General features: G+C 39.3%; 1 protein-coding gene across 7 annotated transcripts in view; it reads right to left on the reverse strand.

Annotated features, from left to right (window-relative positions):
• KDM4C (lysine demethylase 4C) overlaps positions 1 to 26,330 on the reverse strand; it is a 268,145-nt gene that overhangs the window by 96,163 nt on the left and 145,652 nt on the right. For 4 of the 7 annotated variants that reach the window (XM_085528382.1, XM_015848974.2, XM_085528383.1 and 1 more), the window contains exon 12: positions 24,375 to 24,486. In XM_085528382.1, the coding sequence (XP_085384508.1) occupies positions 24,375 to 24,486 (112 nt within the window). Of the gene's footprint in view, positions 1 to 21,328; positions 23,087 to 23,991; positions 24,107 to 24,374; positions 24,487 to 26,330 lie in introns of those variants that run through there. The other 3 variants (XM_085528386.1, XM_085528385.1, XM_085528387.1) reach the window with 2 other exon arrangements.

The raw sequence follows: 26,330 nt of genomic DNA on the forward strand, positions 1-26,330 counted from the left end.
TGCAGGTCTCCTGGTATGTTAAATTGTTATGAGTTGCTACAAAAGCATTATAAAGTTGACAGCATTTTTATCAGCACTGAATAAAATATGGATTTAAAATATTGTATACAAGCAGTCTTAATGTTTCCAAATACATATATACGATGAAAGTGAATTTTATTCCCTTTTATATTGTTCCTCATGAGAAGTAACGTAAATTCAATAAGAAATCGCCAGTAATGAAGGTAGAAGGACAAAGACAAAATGTCTGCCAAAAAAAGCTGTCACCAAGTCAATATTCAGCAGCAGTTCTTTACTGCGGATAATAGAGCTGTAAAAGAATAGCAACAAGAAAACAGCTGAAGATAAGAAGGAAATAACATAAAACGCAGGCATCACTCTTTCAGTTTTCTGCACAGCTTTTGTTGTTGTTGTTGTTAAAGGCCTTATTAACCTAAAGACAAATATTAAAATTACCAATTCTATTACTTCTCTTACTTGCAGTTTTCCAGAATTGGCTTCATTTTTGCTGCCATTCCTTTCTCCCTAAATTAATTTTTGACAGTATGAAGCTAATAATACCATTATTTTAAATGTTCACTGTGTTTGTGTACTCATAGTGAAAGGATTTTGTCAATCTAGGCAAAGAAAACAAAGAGAACACAAAATTTGTTGAGAAAATCTGCAACTTATGACTCCTCTATCTCTTACCTACTTTGATAGCCTTTGATTCCATAACTGTGGGAATAATAAACTCCCACCAACCCCAAACTTGATCAGGATCTGCAGTTCCATTTGGATGCATGTAAGTCTAAGAGTGCAATGTAGTTCATTCCAGGATACTCCAAGCGCTTGCTAAAGTCATGAGAGGCTTTTCAATTATTATTCAGTCATCTTGGGGATCTGGAAAGGCCCCAGACAACTGCAAGCTGGCAAACACTGTCTCAGTTTTCAAAGTCAATAAAGAAGATTCTGTTAAGCACTAGTCTGTCAGTCTGACTTCAGTGACAATTAAAAGTTTGGAGATTACTGAAAGATTGCTGACCAATACTTGAAAGACAACACATTCACTGATCATAGCCAACATGAGCTCATGAGGCATAAGTGCTGCTTAATGAACTTATTTTATTATAAGCTTTACCATTGTCTCTGACAATATCCTGGACAAATTATCCAGCGTATAGCTAGACAAAAACATAAAGCGTTGGCTGAACAACTGGCTGACAGGCCAAGCTCAAAGGGTGGTAGTAAATGGAGTTACATCAAGCTGACAGCCAGTAGAGTTCTAGTAAAGATCTCAGGGTTCCTTTTGAGTGTCAGTTCTCTTTAAAGCTTTTATAAATTATCTGGACAAAAGACTCAAATGCATTCTAAGAAAGCTTGCAGATGATACTAAATCAAGATGAGTTGCTGCCTCCCTCTAGGGTGGACAGGCATTGCAAAGAGATCTTGACAGACCAGAGGGCTGGGCAATTTAACAAGTACCAGATTCTGAACCTGGGAACAGAATTCTGGGACAAGGAAACCCTGTGAACAGACTGGAAGATGAGTCTGAAGGTTGAGAGGCTGAAGACCAGCCTTTGCAGAAAGGAATCTGGGAGTTGCAATCAGTGCCAACACAAATATGAGCCAGCAGTGTGCCCAGGCAGCATAAGGACTAACAGTGCCATGGGATGCACCAGACCCAGCCCTGCCATTAGGCAAGGGGAGCGAATGCCCCGCTCGGCACTGCACTGGTGCCATCTCACGTCATACACTGAGTGCTGTTCTGGGCACCCCAATACGGGTAGAACACAAAACTATCAGAGAGCTTCCACAGGAGTGATACAAACATGGTGAAAAGTATAGAGGCACACAAGGAGCAGCTGACATCCCTGTGTTTGTTCAGCCCTGAGCAGAGGAGCTCCCTTTGGTACGCTGCTGTATTGGTTCTGCTTTTGATGAGATCTGTATTTTTACCTTAATTACATATGAACTCCACTATTTCTGTTTGCCCTTGTGCAATTTTCACAGATCATTTGCAGACAGGAGTGACAAGAACACAAGGGACGGGAAGAAATCTGACATCACTCTTCAAACATTTTTTTTGCTCTCCAGAGCTTTGTATTTTCAAACCTCATTCCAAATGAAGTCAAGAGCATAACACCGTATGCATACTGGACTGCATCTTTCACCACCTCTGAAAATAGAAATTACACTTTTACTAAATTTTCCTCTTTCCAGCACATTTAGAGCAACTATTTCCAGTTTTAGTTGTTGTTGTTGTTTTGTGTTTTGTTTTGTTTTGTTTTGTTTACTGGAAACCCTTCTATATTACAGTTGTTACGGTTTGGAAGTAATTATCCCTTCAACTCCTTTGAGAGAGGACTGCCTTCCCAATGAGCCTTACTACAGCCTCTTAGTCTATGAAGGCTGCTTTAAAAGTAATGCCTTCTACTTTATTACATTGACCTACAACATCAGAGGCAGATGGTGGCAGTATGGCAATAAAGGTTGGACTTTCCCTCTAATATTCTGTTACTTTTTGTTGCTGTATGACAGATGGCAGCAGAGGGGCAGTCTGACAGAATGGTGTCTATGAGGTAAAGGTGTGTCAATGAATTATTCCACGCAGAAAAAATTGCACCCACTGACACACATTAGCGCTTGCTGAACATTTAGGGAGACCAACCAGTGGATGTGAACACAGTGAGGCAGTGGTGCTGCACTTAAGCAGTGGCAAAGGCAATAGTGGTCACCTCTGCAGGTGCAGGTTTTTACAAGAATAGTATGCAGGCTCTTGTTCACTGCTGGCAAAAATGCACAGATACTGGTGGTAAGTGTGTTGTACAGTAACGTTCAGTAGTTGAGAATGTGCTCTATCATTAAGTTTTATTGTGCTCTTTGCATCTGTAGTATTTTCCATGGAAATACACAGGAGGCGTTGTTTTTGGAGCAACCTACATATCTGCAGGAAATCTGACATGCAAGTTCTCTGATGTGATGCTCCAACATGTTACTTCCTATGACTTCTCACTCTTTCCTACCATAACAAGCCCAGTAAGACATCCATTAAAGGAAGAATATCCCTCCTACTTTCAGTAGACTACCTAGCCCAACACTTTTTATAAGAATGTGACACATAACTGGGAGTATACAAAATCAACAGTACATAGAATGGATGTTCTTACTAGCTATGAACTTTCTGATCTTTGTATGTCTTACAATTTTCACTACTCTCCAAATATTTTCTAGGAAACCTCAGACTTAATTTATCCTCTCTTTCAGGAGCTTCAGAAATATTATTCAATCTATCTCCTCACAATCAACATTCACACACCAAAATCACGAAAAGTCAAACTAAATTGATATGATAAATGAAGTTACAGAGTACGTGACTCTCATTACAGAACATGACAACAATGTTGCCTTCAGCAGCTTTATCACCACCTAGAAAATGCAGTCTTACTTGTAGATGTTCTGTATAAACTGAACTTGGGAAGTTTCACTTTGGTTATTTCTTTCAAACACAAACCAACATCACTGATGGGAAGAATCCTAATGTCAGTTTCTTTGCTGGTATAGAAGGAGTCAGCTTTCTCAGACAAGTTACATACTATGAACAAAAACTGTCAGTCTAATTATGCAAAACAGACAAGAAAACAAAGAATCAGTTCTCAAACCATTCTAAAGAAAGTCTAGAACATTAAAAAAATCACTTGATACAACAAACACTACTGTCCTGGAATATCTTACAGACATTCCTTTCTCATTCATGTGAAAATTCTTAAGTACTCTTTATGTCCCCCAGAAATGTGGAAAACGTGTTTCTTTGTTAAAATTATTTTGGTATTTGCTGAGTAGTATCCAATTTCTCTTATTCTCTTTAATGTCTTGTTTCATTACTTAGCACGTATTTGAAAAGCAACCTCTGACTTAGCCTAGAAGGAATTTACTTTCCCAACTCACATAGATGCGAGTGGACTCAGGATGGTTCATGTAAATTCAGATTTTTTTTATCAGATACATATATTATAATCACAAATGTGACCAGCACTATGCTCCTACACAATAGTATAAGAGACACAAAGTAACTGCAATGTCCAATTTTCCTATACTCAAAATCTACCTGAAATTAGGATGCTCGAAGAATGAAAAGTAATTTGTAGTGCCCACAACGTCCGAAAAATTTCAGAAGTCCAACAGTCGTAAGATGGCATGCTTCAACTATATATCAGCGCAATTTCCTTATATTCAAGACCTGCCAAAAGCAAAGTTTCCCCTCCAAAAAATCACATCTACTTTCCAAGGCCAGCGTGTAGCATTTCGTGAAATACTATAACAAGATTTTTCACTCAAAATCTTACATATTTACACCTTTCTGCAAGAGTCCACATATACTGTTAGCACGCTGCTAGAATGCGTTTTAATACCAGTCACTTATGCAACAGTGCCAACCAACAACATGCCATGATTCACACCATTATTTGGTCAAACACACTTGGTGATAAACTGACCTGCTTCTGTGAGCAGCTACTATTGGACCAAAGAGATAATTAGAAAGACTCAGATCAGCCAGTGCAGTCATATAAAACATGCTGTATGTTTGCAGAGAGTATTTTCTTCATAAAAACATTTGTAGCACAGCTAAGGAATATGTTTTGATTTTCATGTCTGTCATCACCTGGATGAAATCATAGAATCATAATCACGGAATCATTGAATGTCCTTGTTGAAAAGGACCACAATGATCATCTGATTTCAACCACCCTGCTATGTGCACGGTCACCAACCACCAGCCCAGGCTGCCCAGAGCCACATCCAGCCTGGCCTTGAATGCCTCCAGGGATGGGGCATCCACAACCTCCTTGGGCATCCTGTTCCCGTGCGTCACCACCCGCTGTGTGAAAAGCTTCCTCCTATTATCTAACCTAAAAACCTTCCCTGTCTTTATATAAAATCATTCCTCCTTGACCTATCATAATCAACCCTTATACAGTCATATCCTCTGTTTATGCGCTCCTTTCCAATACTGGAAGGCCACAAGTAAAGTCTCCCCAGAGCTTCTCTTCTCCAAGCTAAACAAGTTCAGTTCCCTAAGCCTTTCTTCACAGGAGAGGTGCTCCAGCCCTCTGATCATCTTAGTGGCCCTCCTCTGGACCCACTCCAACAGCTCCAAGTCCTTCCTGTGCTGGGTGCTGTACTCCAGATGGGGCCTCATAAGAGCTGAGTAGAGGGGGACAATCACCTCCCTCTCCCTGCTGGCCACTCCTGTTATCAGCAGGGGTGCAGCACCCTGCACTTGGCCTTACTGAACCTCATTTGGTTTTCACGGGCCCATTTCTCCAGCCTGTCCAGGTCCCTCTGGATGGCTTCCCTTCCTTCCAATGTATCCATCCTGCTGCTCAGCTTGGTGTCATCTGCAAACTTGCTGAGAGTGCACTCAGTGTTACTGTCTGTGTCACTGATGAAGATGTTGAAGAGCATTGGTCAGAAGACTGACCACTGTGGGATACCGCTTGTGACTGGCCTCCAATCACTGACCACATAGCTCACCACAGCTCATTGCTCATTGGCACAAAGTCCTGACTAGGATTCTATACACGTGCTTATCAGAATTCCCTGGTTAGAAGTCAGAAGTGTCATTTGTTTTTACAACTTACATTCTATAATAAGAATTAATCAAGACAAAAGTGAATATTGCAATCTTGATACTCTTTGATAAAGGACTGTCAACTTATCCATATCCTATGGGATACATCTTGCTGCCAGAGAAAATAAAATGTAGGGGCTACATCTGTTGTGCATCTGAACCAAGAAAATTCAATATACATTTGCAGATCAGCTGACAACACTTTTCAAGAGATTCTAAACTTTCATGCATAGCGCATAGGCACACTTGAAAAATACTCAAAAAAACATCTTAAAAGTCTCCAGTTGATCTATCTATTCCTGTTGCTTCATCTCAACCATACCACTCTAGATACAGTAATTATTCCCATAGCAACAAATATTATATCAAAAAATCAAACTGTAAGTGCAATTTACACTTCATTTTCCAAGGCAGTCAGCACCGCTGCAGGCACGTTCTGCAGCAGAGCAGGGGACTGCCATGTGAGAAGCCACTTAGACTTGAACTAAAAGAGGGGAATTTACATTAGATCTAAGGAAGAAATTCTTCACTTAGCGGGTGGTGAGGTACTGAAATAGGCTGCCCTGGGAAGCTGGATCCCACCAAGTTAAGGAGTACTTTTGTAAAGTGGACATTCAGTCTATATGTAAGCCCTGATGGATCTAACTAGGAGGAGTGATGGATCTTAAACATGTCACTAGAAGGTGGCTCTTGACAATTCAATAGAGTATGGTGATCCTGAGAAGTGCTTCAAGACTGAAGAAAAGTAGATGTCAGTCTTATCTTCAAGAATGGCAAGAAGGAGAGCATAAGAAACCACATGCCAGTCAGCATGGGAATACCAAGGGGAAGTCATGCTCAGTTAACCAGATTGACCTTCACAACGAAATGACTGGCATAGTATTTAATGAGAGAACAGAAGATACTGTCTACATGGACTGTGGTAAAGCCTTTGACACCATCTCCCACATGATCCTTATAGTGTACATTAAGATGAACTCTAATCTCAAACCAGCCACCTCTTTTATGACTGTAAATAAATCTAATTATGTATAATGCATGTATAATGCAAAAGAGGATATCCTGTATATCTAAGAGCACACAAAGTAGTCAATTCTCCTTTCTGCCTAACAAAAACTTGTAGTCTCTACTGAAACATTCCTTAAGGTGGAGGCATATTTTGTATGTATATCAAGGCACTGTTCGTCTGCTTTACATGAAAATACTCTGTGAACTATGTGATCCATCCAAAAATAAAATAAAATAAAAGAACAACTAAAATGGAAGAAGACTCAGGAAAAAAACCTAGGGAGTGACTGACCACGTCTGTTACAAAGGAAGCTGAATTTATCACAACATAAAGAGAATCACAGAATCACAAAATTGCAGGGGGTGGAAGGTTCCTCTACAAACCATTGAGTTCAGCCCCCCTGCAAAGCAGGCTCCCTACAGTAGGTTGCACAGGTAGGCATTCAGGCAGGTCTTGAATACCTCCAGAGAAGGAGAAGTTGGTCTTTGTTTTAAATAAATAGCTGTATCAGCTGTGTGGATCATCTGGTTGTGTGAATGACTTTCCCAAAGCAGATCAGAAGAGTGTGAAAATTTTGTTAAGCCCATCAGATCAAAAAACAGGAACTGTATATGTGGCTCAGTCCAACATACAGCATAAATACTGAACAAGGAAATTTCAGTTGGAAATAAATGGAAAATGAATTTTGAGGACAGCAACAGGTTTGAGCTGACTTCAACCCATGCATCACTTCCTGGCAGCTGGTGACATTCAGCATCTTGATAGTGAGTGTACAGAGACCAGAAATTGGAACCACAATTCTGTTGTGATCCAACTGTATATTTTAATTGCTAAATTATGGTTGCATTGTGATTTCAGTACACTGCTGTAATCCCTCTGCTAATTTTAAATCCTATGTAACATAAACTATTTCCCAGAACCTGGTCAGAGAGTAACAGACTCAGACACAGACATAAAATTGAATTCTGCTGTACTGGTATTGTGCACTGCATGCACACATGAAAAGACTGAGTGAGCTTGGCTAGAGTGAGCATATGCTTGGAATCACAGAATTGCTCAGGTTGGAAAAAACCTTAAAGATCATCAGGTCCAACCACAACCTAACCATACTACCCTAACTCTAACAACCCTCCGCTAAATCACGTCCCTGAGCACCACATCCAAATGGTTTTTAAACTCATCCAGGGACGGTGACTCAACCACCTTCCTGGGGAGCCTATTCCAATGCTTAGCAACTCTTTCTGTAAAGATGTTCTCCCTGACATCCAACCTAGACCTCCCCTGGTGCAACTTGAGGCCTTTCAGGTATTTGAAAAGAGTAACAAGGTCTCCCCTCAGCTTCCTCTTCCCCAGACTAAACAGCCCCAGTTCCTTTAGTTGCTCCTTGTAGGGCATACTCTCCAAGCCCTTCACAAGCCTTGTTGCCCTTCTTTGGACCTGCTGTAGCACATCAGTGTCCTTCCTGAAGCAAAGTGCCCAAAACTGAACACAGTACTCAAGGTGAGGCCTCAACCAGTGCCAAATACAGGGGCAGGATGACTTCCCTACTCCTCCTCAACACACAATTCCTGATATAACCCAGGATGCCATTGGCCTTCTTGGCCACCTGGACATACTGCTGACTCATATTCAGCCGACTGTCCATCAGTACACCAAGATCCCTTTCTTCAGGGATCCCTTCCAGCCACTCCTCCCCAAGCCTGTTGTCTGGGTTTGCTGTGACTAAAATGCAGGACCCAACACTTGGCCTTACTGAAACTTATACAGTTCACCTTGGCCCATCAATCCAGTCTATCCAGGTCCCTCTGTAGTGCCTTTCTCCCCTCTGGTAGATCAACACTCCCACCAAGCTTGGTGGAAGGGAGTGTTAAATCCCTTTCCTGAATACACTCCGCCAATATGTCCTTATTTTGATTCCAGAACCTTGCCAATACATCATTAGAGGTATCACTGATCTTGGTACGCTTTGGCAGTAAACCTGTGGAGTGGTCTTCATATTATAATAGTGACATGTCTGCACATCATCTCCTTTCAGTAGGATGTTTAAGTCTGTCAATATGCACAACAGAATTTTTAAACATAAAATAATGTCTGTTTCTTTAAACTTCTACTATACCTCTGTCTGTAACTGCTTCACACATTCATGCAGAATTCTACAGTGGATTAATACCAGCCCCTAAAAAGTGGTAACGGGATAATATAAGGCAGGATATTCCCATACATTTAAGAACCTTGTCCCTGCCATCTGTAAAAGTAGTCAGAGATTCTGATTTTTCATAACCAACAAGACATTTTTTGCTTCACTATAATGATTTGTTGTAGTAATGAGGTTAAGGTAATGAGGTAAAAGGGAAAGTAGCCTTTTTCTCCAAAGAGAATCAGAAACACTTAATGAGCCAATTAGTGACTTTAAATAAATACATAACAGCTGTTATAAAACATACCATATCAAACAATAATTCAGCTATAGTAGTACTGACACTAGAAAATAATCAGCAATGCCCAAGTTCATACTAGTTCCCACTGTGACGTTTGTACCAGAAAAGAACATTTATTATGAAGAATCAGTTAATCACTATAATATAATTTAAAATATAGTGATTCTCACTTATGCAAACAATAATATACACCTGTATCCCTCTACATATTTAAGAATAGGGAAATGTTTAATGTCTAGACAAAATGCAACCTTAGTCCAGAATGGGTTTTGATACAAAGACAGCTCCTTCCAAAACAAAGTACAGATGAATAGTTGCTTTCCAAATGAGTAAGTGAATGAAATAAATGTTCTCGCAAATGTTATTGGTTTAATAGTTCAAGCCAAACTTGTTCCAACACTCAAGACCACTGCTTTGAACGATTTTTGCTTACTAAGTTAAACTCAAATTCTCAGATGGAAAACATTTGGGCCATTTGCAGAATGGATTGTTGCCAGTATTTGCTGATTTAACCCAGCAGATGTGAAAAGCCATAGATGCTAATACAGTACAATTTGCTTTTGCCAGTCTCAACAATGATTCTGCTGCTTGGGGTTATGTTCCACTGATGATTCCTGGCTTTGTAGAGCAACATTCTCTGCTATGAAGAGCATAGCAGCATCTGTTATTTTTCAGGTAGTTGAACATAATCTCAGCCCTGGGAGGCATTATATATAGTTTGAAATGTCCTGGAGGAACTAATAAAAAAAAACAACAAAAAAGTCGGTCAGGGAAATAGACTTGGAACTTCGAACTTCACTGCTCCTGCAGTATATCAGCAAACCCAATTTCAGATGCTCTCTTTTTATTTTAATAATGACAGTCTAGCTTTCATAGCAAAGCAGGAAAATACAAATATTTAAATTTCTCGCAACAGTACTCTAAAATAGATACATATTTTTGGTTAGAGTCTAATTGCTGGATTATTAATGAAGGCCTCAGTTCTCATAAAAATTGCATGTGAAGACAGCCATACTGAATCAGAGCACAGGATGCTTTATTTAAAAAAACAGTTGTGGCAGATACCAAGATGTTTTCCGAAAAGGTCACAAAAATTCAGAGTTCAAAAAAAAATCTTTAAGGCTAATCTGAATGATATACTTACATACTGGGATACTCCAATTTTTCTAAGGCATATTATTAGAGTCCCATAATGAAATCTGCATTTGTTTTGTGATTAAACTGTGTATAACAATTGCCACACTTTGCTAAGTATAGTAGTATTGTAAATATGTAGTACTGTCCTGGTTTTGCAGGGCATAGAGTTATTGTGGCTTTATAGTGGCTGGTACCATGCTGGGTTTTAGATTTAGGATGAGAATAAAGTTGATAACACACTGATGTTTCAGTAGTTGCAGAGCAGTGCTGTTACGGTTTTGTGATTTCTGTTGTTGGTATTTCACATCAGAACATCATACAGAACAGTGGCAGTTAAAGAGTTAAATGTCCTGGTTCCATGTAGCTGCCATTTTGGGCACTTGGGGGTATTCAAGTGCTAACACAGAGCTGAGGAACTTTCAGCTTTCGTACTGCCTTGACAGTAAGGACCTAGGGATGATCAAGAAGCTGGGAGGGGACAGAGTCAGAACAGCTGGGCAAAACTGGCCAAAAGGGGCATTCTATGCTATCTGGCATCATGCCGAGCAATAAAACTGGGAGATTTGCTCAGGGAAGGGCTGTGGTCACTGGGGGCCTGGCTGGGCATCTGTTGGCAGGCAGCAAGCAATTGCACTGTGCGTCATTTGATTTTTTTTTTAATTTTTTTTTGTTTTTTTTTTTTTCCTTTTTTTCTTTCTTATTATTTCATACAACTTCTCACACGTTTACCATTTTCAGTTCTCTTCATCACCCCACTGTGGGGGGAGAGAGCAAACGGCTGTGTGGTGCTTAACTGCCTGCTGGGTTAAACCACTACATACACAATTGCTACACTCTGTTAAAAGCAATTTGTACTTGCACTGTGATTTAAGTGCGCTGCTGTATCACTCTGATAAATCAAAATCCCACGTAACTTCAACTATTCAAATAAGAAAATTTTGCATTATGTTTGAAACCCTGCATGTATAGAGTATTTTAAAGAACCCGGTCAGCATGTATTAGATGTTAGCTAGCACGGTTGGAAAGATATTTCCAAGGGTGAGTAATGACAACTTCGTCAAAAACAGGTTTTCTGACATGGTATTAGTTGCAAATAAGAACCTAGTAGAGAAAGCCTATATTGTAATTAAGAACAGGCAGCAATAAGACTGGCTGCAGACAGGACCACTACCATTTTGAAGAGCGAACGATCACTACAGATACTAGCGAAGGCTAGCAAAGTGCAACCGCTAACTTTGAAAAGGAGGGATAGAAAAGCTATAACCAAGAGTTTTATAAACAGAAAAGTAACCCTCTGGTTTTACTGATAATTGGGATGAATTTGAAAAACATAAAGGTTCTAGAAATTTGAAGAAAAGGAAGAGCAGGGCTTGGCTGACTGTTGGTAAGTTATTTGTGAGTACTGCAGCAGTCAGAAAAGAGCACATAACATGCCAGAACAAATAAAAATAATAATAATAATAATAATAACACAGGAAAGATAACAGCACAATAGCAATAAACACAGAAAATCAAAAGAATTTCTTAGACTCAAAGTTTCAGCCTTACATAATAGTACGTGATGCCCATATGCAAAGGGATCATTTACTACTGTCTACTGAAACAGACCCAAAGTGATTGCCACCATTTATCCCAGGAACAGTCAATGATAAAAGATATCTGGTTTAGTATCGACCCTCCTAAGAGCAACAGTTCAGATGACTCACAAGAAGAAAGTACTATGAAACTGTTTGCTCCCATGGCAAAAGACAATCAAAGACAAGCAAAAGGCCTGAACCAGTTGCAACCCTCCCTATAGACTGGAGACATTCAGCATCATGACAATGAACATATTATTAAACAGTAATCAAATTCACACTTGTATCATGACTGGACTGTAAATTGCAAGTGCTACACTCTCCTAAGCATAACTTGCACTTATATTGTGATTTAAGAGCATGCTATATTACTCTAGTGAATAAAAATCCCTATATAGCTTCAACTGATCTCAAATAAGTACATTTGGTATTCTGGATTAAATTCTACATGTGTTAAACTTCTAAGAGGACCTTCAGACTATGCTGAACACAACCTTTTCTCCACCAAAAGGTTAAGTCACTAAAACCTGATTTGCATTACTACACTCCTGAAACTAAGCAAGTTTAAGAGAGCTCTGAAGATTCATGCTGCAAAGTATCAGTTTGCATCTACATAATGTGTGAAACACTCTTACAGTATTAAACATCTTCATTAAAAATAACAAAACAAACAAACAAACAAACAAAAATAACAAAAAAAACCCTTCAACTTGATTTGGCTTCCTTGTTGTTGAAAAAAATATATTCTCTACTTCAAACAGTGGACCACAGAAGTACATATTAAGTGTAAGGGGTAAAAATCAATCTTACCTCCTTTGTTCCCAAAATAGCTGAACTTCTTGCTGAAGAATTTAGCTGTAATAGCTAAGACATCTATTCTCAAAGATGTCTACTAATTCCAGCTACCAAAGTTGAAACATAAGCAACACATTTTCACTGATACTAAAAAACCTGGAATACCAAGTGATTCCACAAATAAAACAGACACATCTGAAAAGCAAGTTAAAAAAGTGACTCACTGATCAAGAAACCACATATAAGTAAGTAGATGGTAGGAAGAACTGTCAACACAAAACATAAATAGCAGAGTTGTGTTCAAATTTCCATTTTCATATCTAATGTATATTATTGCAATTCCAGTAATTTCATTTGTCTTTACACTGTGCAAGTTTAAAGACAAGCCATTCTATTTGCAATTTAGTTCAAAGAGGCATGTCATGAGAATTGAAATAGAAGCAAAAGAAAACCTGCTGGAATTTACTGCATAGCCTATCAGCAATGTAGCTGGCAGTGCAAAATCAGTACATGAATAAACTACAAACTGAAGACTGGCTGATATCTGCTCTTTTAAAAAGCTTTAATTCACAGCTCCACAAAAGACTTACTACCAGCTGCTTTCTCCATCCCATTCCCTTATGTAATTTTTTTTACAATTTTTTAATGAACAAAACTTTTCTTTAGTATTCCAGTTCAGTTTGCTCGTGGACACTACTTACCAGCCAGAAGCTGTGATCATCAGATAAAATTAAAGTGGAATTTCTAGGTACTGTACTTCAGACACTACTATTGACCGCCTTCTAGTACTTAGAACATATGGACAGGTAGTGGACTGGCTTTTTGCATGGTGTGGCAGGACAAGGGGAATGGCTTTAAACAAAAAAAGACCAACATTTGGATTAGATGTTAGGAGGACATCACAGAGGATGGTGAGGCATTGGCAAAGGCTGACCAGAGAAGCTGTGGATGCCCCATCCCTGGAGGAATTCAAAGCAAGGTTGGATGGGGCCCCAGGCAGCCTGACCTAGCGAGTGGAAACCCCCACAGCATGGGAGCTGGAACAGGATGGGCTTGTGGTCCCTTCCAAACAAAGTCACTCTGGGATTCTTTGACTATGACGTCCAAACACAAGTTTGATTTAGTAATAATATACCATACTTTGCTGTTGTTTCAAGAGCTTACCAAAGATCATAAGCATGCACTTTTAAGAAGGGTAAAAAGGATGACACAGAAAACTACAGACATGTCAATCTGAACTCTGTGCAGATCTTCATGGAAGCTATCCTAAGGTACATGGAAAAGAGGGACAACTAGCATGGGTTCAGCAAGGGCAAGCCCTGTTTGACCAGCGTAATGACCTGGGGGATAAAGAAAGTAATTATCTTGCTAACAAGTAAAAAAAGCTTAGCAATGACTTATGTCAGAAATAAACACAAGCAAGGCACCTGGCTCCTACTTGTAACCAGTTGTTGTTGGGAGGGTATAAAAAGCTGTAAGCACCTACAGTAAAGGTCCTTCGTCCTTCATTCTGCACCAGCAAGGGAGTCTACACCTCTCACACCACATGCAACAATGGCCTTTTATGATGATGTCACTGCATCAATGGAGAAGAACCACTGATGTCAGCTATCTGGACTTCAGAAAGGCCTTTGACACAGTGCCTCACAACATCCTTCTCTCCAAATTGGAAAGATATGGATTTTAGGGGTGGAGTTGAGCGCACCCTCAGCAAGTTTGCAGATGATACCAAGCTGTGGGCTGTGGTTGACAGGCCAGAGGAAAGGATGCCAGCCAGAGGGACAGGCATGAGCACGGGGCCCAGGTGTAGCTCATGAGTTCAACAAGCCCAAATGCAAGGTCTTGCAACTGGGCCAAGGCAAACCTCACTACCAATACAGGCCAGGTATGAAATAGCTGAGCACAGCACTGCCAAAAAGGACTTGGGGGTACTGGTGGAGGGAAACCTGGACATGAGACAGCAGTGTAGCCTTGCAGCCCATAAGGCTAACCAAATCCTGGACTGCATCAGTAGAAGTGTGGCCCCCAGGGCAAGGGAAGTGATCCCACTCCTTTACGCTGGTGAGGCCTCAGCTGGACTACTGTGTTCAGACGGGGAGTCCTCAGCACAGGAGAGACACAAACTGTTGGAGTGTGTCCAGTGGAGGGTGACAAAGATGATTCAAGGGATGAAACATCTCCTCTACAAGGACAGGTTAAAAGAGCTGGAGCTGTTCAGACTGGAGAAGAGCAGGCTCTGAGGTGACCTGAGAGCGGCCCTTCAGTATCTAAAGAGAGGCTGTAAGGAAGAAGGGGACGGTTACTTTAAGAGGGCCTGTTGTGACAGGACAAAGGGAAATGACTTCAAACTTAAAAGAGGGGGGAATTAGGTTGGATATAAAGAAGTCTTTTACAATGAGGATGGTGATGCACTGAGCAGGTTGCCCAGAGATGATGTGGAAGCCCTGTACCTGGACACATTCATCTCCAGGCTGGATGAGGCTCTGAGCAACATCATCTAGCTGCTGATGTCCCTGTTCACTGCAGAGCAGCTGTCATAATGTGTACCTTCATCCTAGTATGATGATCCATGTGATATCAACAATATAAAATTACTGCATTGCAGAGAGTCAATGAAATATAATAACTTCTCTACATAACAACTAAGATAGTATTTTATTTAATTATTCCTTTTTATTTAATGCCTCTTGAGCCACTGTACAGACAGTGTACTGAAAACCAACACTGGGTGTTTATTAATACCCTATTGCAGTTAACTAACATGTGCTATGTCATCAGTCCAAAATGATGTGGTAGGTTCTTCTCTCCCATTTTCCTTCTGCCTTCTATGAATTTCCCAAGCTATCAAACAATCCAATACTTAATATCTTCTATAACACTGTGAAAGTTGTCCAGCCTACTTGTCAACACATGCATCTATAAAAGCAGAAAAATACAGAAAACTCTCTTCCAATCTTCAGGTATCTCCTGCGTAATAATAGTGGAGTCCCTGCATGGATTACTAAAATGGATATTCCATCAACACTGTATAGAGTACACGTGCTAGAAAACAATGGCATTCTATCTCTCTCAGGAACCAATTTCTGTGGAATTTTAAAATCTTGTAATATGATTTTAGAAATAGCATTAATTTTGTACAGTTAAAAATATATATCCTCAGACAAGAAAAAGCAGTTAGAACAGCAGTATTGGCACTAAAATCAAGTAAGTTTCAATACTGATGGTTTACAATACACCTTCAATGGTAGCCCTACAAGGCTTGATTTTTTTGTTTGTTTGTTTGTTTGGAAAAGAAAAATAGACCACCGTAATACCTTGGGACCAAAGTAATTTATCACCCTCTGTAACAACACCACAGGTATCTAATCCTCCTTAAAAGTAAATAACATATTTACTGTGTTTTTCTTTCTCTTATAGAAACAGAAGTTTGACTCCAGAAGATATGCTTACAGAAGAGATATCTGTCTCCTTAGCAAACTTCATAACCAGTTTGCCTGCTGACTGTATAGCTGCCCTTGAGGAAGCTGTTAAAAGGATGCACTAATCAGCAGGAATAACATTTTCATTCTGGCACACTTGATAAAAAGAAATTACAAATTTCTCTGTGTCTAACGCTATTCTATTCACTCTTTTAACAGGTGAAGTATATTTTTAAGCTCAGAAATCTGTTCAATTAGAATTTTAACGTCTATCTAGAGGACAATGAGTCTTGATGAACCCAAACACCACTGTCCAGCAAATGACGGATAAAGGATAGAGGAACTGGTCTGTATTTCCTTCTTCAATCAAAATAATGGTCCTGGCATTCATGTGTGCTCAATCTGCAGCAGATTGGCTCTGCTTGTGAAAGATGCCAAGGGACAAGAGCTGCTCGTGGCTATAATCAGAGTTGCCAGTTCTTGCCATTTCTGGAGATCAGCTGCTAGCTTGAGAAGAGGACCAAACACACATCAAAAGCTTTATCTTTGACCTTTCATCACTTCCCTTTCCTAAACAGTTACTAAAAATTTTAACCTACTTACAACATTACTAAAATTGCTTTATATAACCAGACTTCTTGCTTCAGTTCAAGCATATCTGACAGGATGCTGACAGCGAATGCAATAAGTGAATGAAGTTTTATTTCATGTCTTAACAGAAGAAAAGCTACAGCTCTAAAATCAGCCATTTTCACTATCCATTAAATTCTTGTCCAAGCCCCTATTTCCATTCATGATAGCTTTCTCACTTCATGTTTTATTATCTTGGAATGCAAGGAAAGCTGAACTGCGTTGAAATTCTGAATCACACTTAAAAGAAATCCACAATGAATTCAATCCATAGAATATTATAGTTTACAGCAAAGTAAAATTTTAGTCAGTTTGACTCTAAAAACAGTTTCTAGTATTGCATGCCCAAACATTGCTGGAAAAAAATCTGTGGGACCAATCAATGCATTACAGAAATCAGTATGCTTACTCCTTCTGCTGAGTCCGCGTTTTACTGCTTAAGTGAGCAGAAATATAACTGCACTGCATACAGAAGACAAATATTACCACAGGCTAATGTGCATACACTGATGCTAAAACCAAGCATCACCACAAAAAAAAAAAAATAAATAAATAAAAATAAAAATAAAAAATCAATATTCGGGATGGGACTCAACTCTTACTGTACTGCTGCACTTCTACTTCCAAACAGAAAGCTTGAGCTATAATTTTAGGTACTCATTCCCCAGACCCCTGTATTTGTCATTATTCATTATTTGAGGAATTAATTCCACATAAATAAATAACTCAATTAATGAAAGTTGAGCATCAGATATACAAAGGAAAATACTTTGGGGGAAAGAAATAAAAAGGTTTCAAAAACAGGACAGCAACAGGCCACGAAGAATCAATCAACCAAATCCTTTTTCTGTAGAAGAAACATTCAGGAAACACACACATGAAGTACACACAGTGGTAACAAGAAAATACAAAACTCATTGTCAGAGCAGTTGTGAGCAAAAAAGAATACCAAAAGCTAAAACCTGAATTTCTGCCAGAAGACTCTCTATTAATATAAAAATTCAGAAAGTCTCTGCTAAGATATAAGCATGCTGTTAAATATGATATCATTCTATTTGCAGAATTATAATTCTGAAATGGCTGACAGTGTCAAAGAATGCTGCCTTCTCCTCATTAACTGTCTCTGATCACCTCTATTTGCAGAAACTTCCTCATAGAAGCCTAGCATTTGAACGACTTCAAATATATTAATTTGAATATAAATTATCTGCATTAGAAATGGCTATAAACACACTATCCAACTGAAGTAATGTGATTTGCAGATGAAGTCTAAAGCTCTACTTTCTTTAATTCTCCATAACAGCATCAGCCCATTTCTTCCTCTTGCCTTCCTTCCTCCATTTTGTTTATGAATTGACTGAATCCAGTAAACCCAAGTATAGACCAATATAAACAATCTATCAATGCACATATCCTCCCTGTAGAAAAACAGATAACAGTTAATAGTTCCAAGAGATGACAGTATCATAGCCATTACTGTCATTATTTCTGTTCAGGAACTACACAGAAAAAGGACTAAGTATACACACCAATGAAAATCTGATAATTCCAGAATGTGAACAAAGCATACTTCAAAAGGGGAACATAATCATTAAAACATTGAAACTGATCAGTCCCCTGATATCTGACAATAAACATTCTGAAATATGATAAGAAAAATCTCCTTTCGCTGGCATTTGACTAGCAATAGATCTCTACCTCATATGTCATGTGTCAGCAAAGCTAGTGAAGCTTCAGTTTTCCAGTCTCCCTCAGCAGTTCTTCCATCTCTGTCCTGGATGTAAACATTCTATTCACCAAAATCTATCATCCTTCTTCTGTGTTCTCACAAAAGAATGCTGACAAATTAGATCACAAAGAGAAGCAGACTCATGAAAATAGCATCAAGCTCCAGTTCCAGCTAGAAAATACCAGTAGCTGCCACGTCCAATATAACTCTTAAATACTTCCTTCAGTCAATAAGCAGACAGATGTTTAATAGTTACTTGAAAAGGTTCTTTCCTAACAAAAATATAATCTACCAGGACAATCATTTAGACAGGAAAGACCGGAAAGTATTTAGTGGTATATGACTTCCTGTTTGGAAAGCTGCTATTTACTCACAAGACTAAGATACCAGGAGGCCAACAAACTACCAAATAGGGCTGCAAAACAAGCACAATCCTTGAGATCAGTAAACTAGTGTCATGACATCATCATCTGGTTAGATGGTATCACAGACAATCCATGCTTAAGAGGGAATTTTACGCTATGTTTTAACTGTAGCTAATGTTAAATAAGCATCAGCAAGAAAAAGGACTCTAATCTCTAATTAAAAAAGAGCAATTTCACTACAACGTACCACATATTTATATCTTTAATTACTTCACTAGATGAATCTTAATATTAATATCATCTTTTTTTGTGTAAATTATCGTAATACTTTCTCAAATACTCTCTGCCAAGCCCTCAAGGTATCCAAACATATCCATATATGATACAGATCATGTGCCTAAGCTGTCTCTAATTTTCAGAAAGATGCTTAACAGCTAATTGAAGTATTATGTCTGGCAAAACTGAGGTTCAGATAAAGAAAAAGAGAGAGAGAGATTATGGCTTTTTCAAACAACTGATAAAGAAGAAACAAATCAAATATTTTTGTCCTGGAAGACGGAAGGAGATATAGCGATGAGTTACAGTTAAAATTACAGCATCCAGCTCAACAGTTCCTAAATTGATGCTAACTAGAAGTGTAACATTATTTAGTTAAAAGAAGAAGAATCAATTAATAAGCATGCTGACTCTCTTAGAACTTAAGGAAGACTACTTGTGGCTGTAATAACCAGCTACTCTTCAGGAGCCATAATAACTGAGAAAGAAAAAGATCAGGAAGCCCAGCAAGAACACTGAAAATACAAAATTACTGGATTAAACAAAACAGAGGTACAAAACCTGATAAAAACTGAAGCATAAAGCAATGTTGGAATCAGATTTCCAACATGATACTAGTTCCATTCTGCACTACAAAAAGAAACAAAATGGCAAAGGGTGTGTGAGGATCAACCCTTATATCTGCCCACTCATGGGTGCTTTAGCCTTGCCTGGGTCTCATTTAGCGAATATAAATTGTCTTGGGCTGCATATATGCAGGCTGCTCCAAAAGTAATGTGTCCTATTTATTTCTATGGAAAGGACAACAGATGCAAAGAGCAGAACAGTGCTATTCAATAGAGCGAATTCTCAGCTACAAAACACCATTTTTCAACATATTTACCACCATTGGCTATGCATTTTCACCAGCGATGAACAAGCACCTGAATGCCATAATTATAAGCCTGCACCAGCAAAGGTAACCCACTGTCACCACTGCTGAAATGCACCACACAGCACCTCTCTATGCTCACATCTACTGGTAGTTCTCCAAGAGCACTGAGCAAGTATAGATAAATGTCAGTGGGTGCAATCTTTTCTTTAAGGAGGAATTCAGTGACACACCTTTGCTACATGAGCACTTCCATGTCAGACACCGTTCTGTCAGACTGCCCCTCTGCAGCCATTTGTCACACAGGAACAACATGGAATGGAATGGGAAGGTTCAGTCTCTACTGCCATACCACCAACATCTGCCTCTGACATGGTGAGCCAACAGAATAAAACAGAAGGGATTACTTTTGGAGCAGCCCTCATAAAATAAATAATAATAAAGTTAATGTATATAAGCAACAAAACCTTTTAAATAGTTTTCTTAAAATGTTAAAAAAGAAGAGAGAAGAACTAAAACATAAAACTAGTGGGATATTTGACCTTGTTTTTGTGAAACTAACACACCAGTCTGGTACAATGGCAGTGACTGCAGTTCTTAGTGAGGCCTCAAGCTGTTCATCAGAGACTTCATAAAATTTTCTCTTCTTGTACCTAACCCTTGACAATAATTATTCAAAATTCACAATGACATGAATAAGGTCTGACTGTGAAGAGAAGTATATTTTCTCTGCTAAGATAAGGATCATGAAGGTCCAGTAAAGATCTATTGTCAAATTCCTTTATCAAAGTGGAAAGCATTGCTGCATATTCTTCACTATTCAGGGCCCTGAGTATAGCCACTATATCAAAATGCATACAGCTTTTGGCCATCATCTGAGTCAGCACTGCTGACTCAGCTTTGCTTTCAATTCCTGGCTGACTTTATTTCCTCCTGGTCTCACATGGTAACACTGCCATTCTACCCACTTAATGAAGAAAGGTACAAAAATGTGGATAATTCCAGGACAAACTACAACTCTGTTCTACATACACTCTCCTTTCGGAAGTCCCAGAATTCCTACAAAGGCTTCTTTGAAATGACCCCTTGGTTACCCCCCTTCAAGTGTTAGATGGGAGAGAATTCATTTGCTTTGCTTTTTTCTTTTTATTAAGTAACCCCATAGTGGTCACAAACATCAAACCCTTTTTAAACATATATAAAAGCGTTCATAGACCTTGATGTCTGAGCTTGAGTCATTAGAAATTAACTGCCAACAGTCACTGCAATGTCTTCAGTTTTGCAGCTTATCCTGGAAGTGCCACAAGAAGAATAGCAGCATATGTCCTCCTCAGTCATCAACTTCTGCATCTTCAAACTGCCCTGCAACTGCTGGTGCAATGTCCATCTCCATCCAATCTTCAAACTCCCTTATGGAGTCTTCTGTTCTCAGCCTGGCCATGTTGTACTGACTGCTGACAGACTGGGCCAACATGCCCTCTAACAGCACTGCCCTCCCTGTGCCCTGCTTTCTGACAGCTCTGTGTCAATAGAGCAGAGGTTGTCTAGGTGTTGCTGAGCAATGGACACATTTCTGGGGCCACTCAGCTTGGAAGAGCTGCCACTTTTAAAGGACGTGTAGAGGGTGGGCTACATTTCAGGGCCACAAGCAGCCCACAGGCCATGGGTTGGACTTGCCTGTGTAACTGGAAAGGATTCTTAAGAACAATTGCAGAAAAACAAAGCTGTGAATTACAGAACTAAAACAGTAAGGTAATACAAACAAAGTATGTATCTGCTTTCTATTTTGAAGGATATTTTTGATGCACAGTTCAACAAAGTTCACATGTTACATCAGACAGAAAAAAGCAACTTTATTTCCTAGCTCTGGCTGGATGTATGTGATTACTGGGTAAAGCAGATTTGCTATTTATTTCAGAGATGGAAATCATTACTATGGGTAAACATTTTAGCTTTTGTAGCTTGTCCACAAGATGGAGAACCTCTAAAGTTAAAGCACTCGAGTGAGGTAACCAATAAAGAACATCTGATAAATTCTGAGCATTTTTTTTTTTAACTTTTTGGATCACCACAGTATCTAATTACAGAGCGCTACATTTAATGTCTGGAGAATTATTTTGCATTTATTGAGTACAGAATCATGTTCAATATATCAGTGTAGTTTACTGTAATTACTTATGCACACGCTTCTTTTTCTTATTTCCTACTTCACTGTACCCCTCGAAATGCCTTAAGATACCAAATAATATATTATTAAGGTACCATACAATACATAATAACATCCATACCAGCAATTTATGTTTAAGAAACAAGCAAGCATATACAAAATTGTTAACTAATATTCAGCTTCTTATTTATGGATTTCAGTCAAACAATGGAAACTAGTCAGTATTAAAAAATAAGTACTGTAAGTACCTAAATGCTGAATCAGAAACCCTGTCTTGTATGTCCCCATGCATGTTACTTACCCTACTTTCAGTTGCTTTCCAAGTCTTCAAAGTGAGCAGAAAACTGATCTAATAAAATTTTTAGAGAATTATTCATCTGGGGAAATGGTGAGGAGACCTTTTGCTGCTTCTCACTTTCAGAGATTACTTTCAGTACATCTAGACACAGAACTGTTTTATTCCATCTCTTTTCATGTTTGTGAAAATACATATTTTACTTTCAACATCTTCCACATAACTCCTTAGATACAGCTAGAACCATGAGAACTGTTAGAACAGTTTAACCACTACAACAGTTTATATGACTAAATGTCAGATTCTGCACCTGGAAAGGGGTGATCCTGGCTATACATTCAGTCCCTGAGATAACACGCTGGGGAGCTGCCCCTCTGAAAGGGATTTGGGTGTCCTGGTCAACAGCAGCGCATCCAGGCAGCCAGGAGGGCCCATCTCATCCTCAGGTGCACGAGCATGGGGTTGCCAGTTGGTTGAGGGAAGTGACTGTCTGGCTCTACAGTGCACTGCTGCAGCCTCACCTTGAGTACTGTGTGTGGTTGCAGGTGCCACAGTACAAAAAGGGCATAAAACAATTGCAAAGTATGCAAAGGAAAGCTACAAAGACGCTGAGGGTTCCAGAGGGAAGACATGAGAAGAGGCTGAAGTCCCTTAGCTTCTCCAACCTGGAGCAGATCAGGCATAGGGGAGGCCTCATGATGGCCTGCAGAACCTTGAGCTCTGCTTTCTGGTGACAGTGACAGGGCTTGAGGGGACAGCACCAACAGCTGCAACAGGAGAGGTTCACATTAGCTATCTGGAAGAGATTCTTCACTGAGAAGGTGTCTAGGCACAGGAACAGGGTACCCACAGCAGTGGTAGTGGCCCCAAGCTGTCAGAGCTCATCCTTATGGGTCCAACTTGGCATATTCTATGATTTTATGATTTTCTACCCAAAGATATTGGAAACATAGAAGAATTCTGTTCGAAATGATCTTTTAAATAACTTGTAAAACAAAAGAGTAAAACAACACAGTAAAATCAAAACAACACAAATAGGAAAGTTCATTCTTTCAATACTAAACTAGGCTGAAACCTGGAAATCAAGGCATAAAAAAAATCCCAGAAGTCAGTAACATATTTCTTGAATGAGAACTACAATACCTTAAAGGATTTACTCCAAAATGTCCAAATTCTGTGAAATAGGCAAACAACAAGAAAAAACAGGCTTTCAAGCAATATAGGGGAGCTAAGACTTACACCTAAGGCCTTTATTAAAAGGATTCTTGTATCATTTTTATCTATGTTTACACAACGAAAAGGTTATAGAATCACAGAGTCATAGAATTGTTCAGGTTGGAAAAGACCTTAAAGATCATCAAGTCCAAACACAACCTAACAATACTACCCTAACTCTAACAACCCTCAGCTAAATCACGTCCATGAGCACCACATCCAGATGGTTTTTAAACACATCCGGGGATGGTGACTCAACCACCTCCCTGGGGAGCCTATTCCAGTGCTTAACTACCCCTTCTGTAAAGTTCTTCCAGATATCCAACCTAGACCTCCCCTGGTGCAACTTGAGGCCATTTCCCCTCGTCCTGTATTACCCATTACCAGTGAGAAGGGACCAGCCCCACTCTTGATGCAACCATCTTTCAGATATTTGAAAAGGTCTCCTCTTCCCCAGACTAAACAGCCACAGATCCTTCAGTTGCTCCTTGTAGAACATATTCTCCAAGCCCTTCACAAACCTTACTGCACTTCTTTGGATCTGCTCCAGGAAGCTCTTAAACACAGCTGCTCTGAGAAACAAGGAAGATTTGCCTGGTGAACACACAACTCTTACTTCAGTTCTATTAAGAGGGTTTTTCAACAATAGATCCAACGTTTTCAGGAGAACTTGAACAGTAAAAATAGTGTATTCAGAGGCCATACTGAATGGTTTTCATGCAGGCATCCTACAATGTTGGCATCTCCCATACAGAAAGAAAATGTTGTTTGTAAAAATATCCATATATGGTTTAAGGACAAAAAAGGACTATAAAAATTTTTGCTAAGTAGTACACTCACCTTCATCACTAGTTGCTTGCTGTTTAACCAAAGTCATTGGAGATCTAGCTGGGGGTTTATTTAGCGGATGACGCCAGCTCTTAGATACTTTCTTTCCTTCAGCTTCCGCTGACTGAAAAGTAAAAGAGCAACTAACTTAGCATGGAATTCTACAATTAATTTTGAGCAACAAAATCAGTCTTCTATCAACAAGCACAGACATCAATTTCTAAGTACTGAGACAAAAATATATATAACTGGATTTACATGGAAATTCCATCCTCCCTTATACAACCCTACAGACTTCAAGCTTTAAACTAACCAAGCTTCAAGAATGAACAGCAATGTTGCAATCTCTGGAAGTGAATCTTTCTCAACTCCAGATTTCAGTGACAGTGGGAGAAAGCACAAAACAAATCAGTTGCTGATTCCCCAATGGAGGAAGCACAATCATACTGGCAACAGGTTGAGAACAATCTCACACAAGTCCTATAGACCACATTGTTTTGTTCCTCGGCACTAAGAAAGCAACCCAGCAGGCTCCACATCTGTGCCTTGATTGCTTTGAGAATTAAAAACTACATATAAACTGTAAAGTCAATCACAAGACATATTTATTATGATTAGCAGAGGAAAGACGAGGCTGAAGCACTGGACAGGTTGATGATGTGGAAGAAGATACCAGCAAATTATAAAGGAAAAGATCTGCTTTTTTAATTGCACCTGTGAAGCACACTTGTAAGTTTTAAGTAAGAACTTATAACACATTAAAGAGTAAGCAATTACACTGGGAATATTTGAAATCTCTTATGTTATATGCAACATAGAAATGGCTGAGAAGCATAGAAAGAGATAATCTCCAATACAAGATGCTTATTAAAACTAACAAAGCCAATAAAAAATCACTAGTGCATACTTCCTGACTGTAAAATGCTCAAAATGATTTTAATTTTACCTCCCAGTTTCCCATTAAGACTGGCAATCTGGCAGTAGATCACCAGCTCCATCTCTGCCAAACTGGGAAACTGCCAAACTTTTAAAACTATTGTGACTAGCACTACAGCTTTGTACTTTTCATTATGCTTCCTGAAATCAATGCTACTCACCCTTCCACAGCACAACAGCAGCTCAACAGAATAGAACAGTTAAATTCAGATCAAAGGAGCTTTTGAACACCATCTAGTCCAACTGCTTGGCCACTTCAGGACTGAGAGCTAACGCAAAATCAGAACACTGTCCAAATGCCTACTAAAACACTGACAGGGATGGCTTACTAATAATCTCTCAGAAGCCTGTTTCAGTATCTGTTCATCATCATGATACAGAATGCACAATATGAACCTCCTATGGCAGATTTGTGCCATTCCTGCCCCACCACAAGTTCCGAAGAGCAGAGCCCAGCAGCTTCCCCTACCTGGGGAACTGTATTAAGATTCACTCTTGGTCTCCTTGACTGGGTAACCCAATCGTACTCAGCCTCTTCCCACTGGACATTAGTTCCAGCCCTTCTACTAAATCCTTTGCCCACTTCAGGATTCTTAACATAAGAATGGGTAAAAAACAAACCGAAACATTTTTTGAAGTAGAGTACTCAATTCTAATTGTGGATAGCACAAAACTGTGAGGAGTGACTGACTCAAAAGAGTCATTCAGCCATACAGATAGACCCTGACAGTCTAAAGAGCTGCGCTGACAAAAATACTATGAAGTTTAACAAGATAAAATGCAGTGTCCTGCAAGTGAGAAGAACAGCTTCAAGTGCCAGGACATGCTGGTGGCCACCCAGCTGCAAAGGAGCATGGCAGAAGAAGCCTTTTGAGGTCCTTGCAGACACCAATTTGAACTTAAGTCAGCAATGTGCTCTTGCAGCTATGAAAGATAATGGCATTCTTGGCTGTATCAGACCAAGCACCACCGTAAGGCCAAAGAACTGATCCTCAGCATTGGTGAGGCCACATCTGGAATTCTGAGTCCAAT

The sequence above is a fragment of the Coturnix japonica genome, chromosome Z (genome assembly GCF_054131305.1).
Source record: "Coturnix japonica strain WE chromosome Z, WE-NBRP24, whole genome shotgun sequence".
In the NCBI taxonomy this organism is placed as follows: domain Eukaryota; kingdom Metazoa; phylum Chordata; class Aves; order Galliformes; family Phasianidae; genus Coturnix; species Coturnix japonica.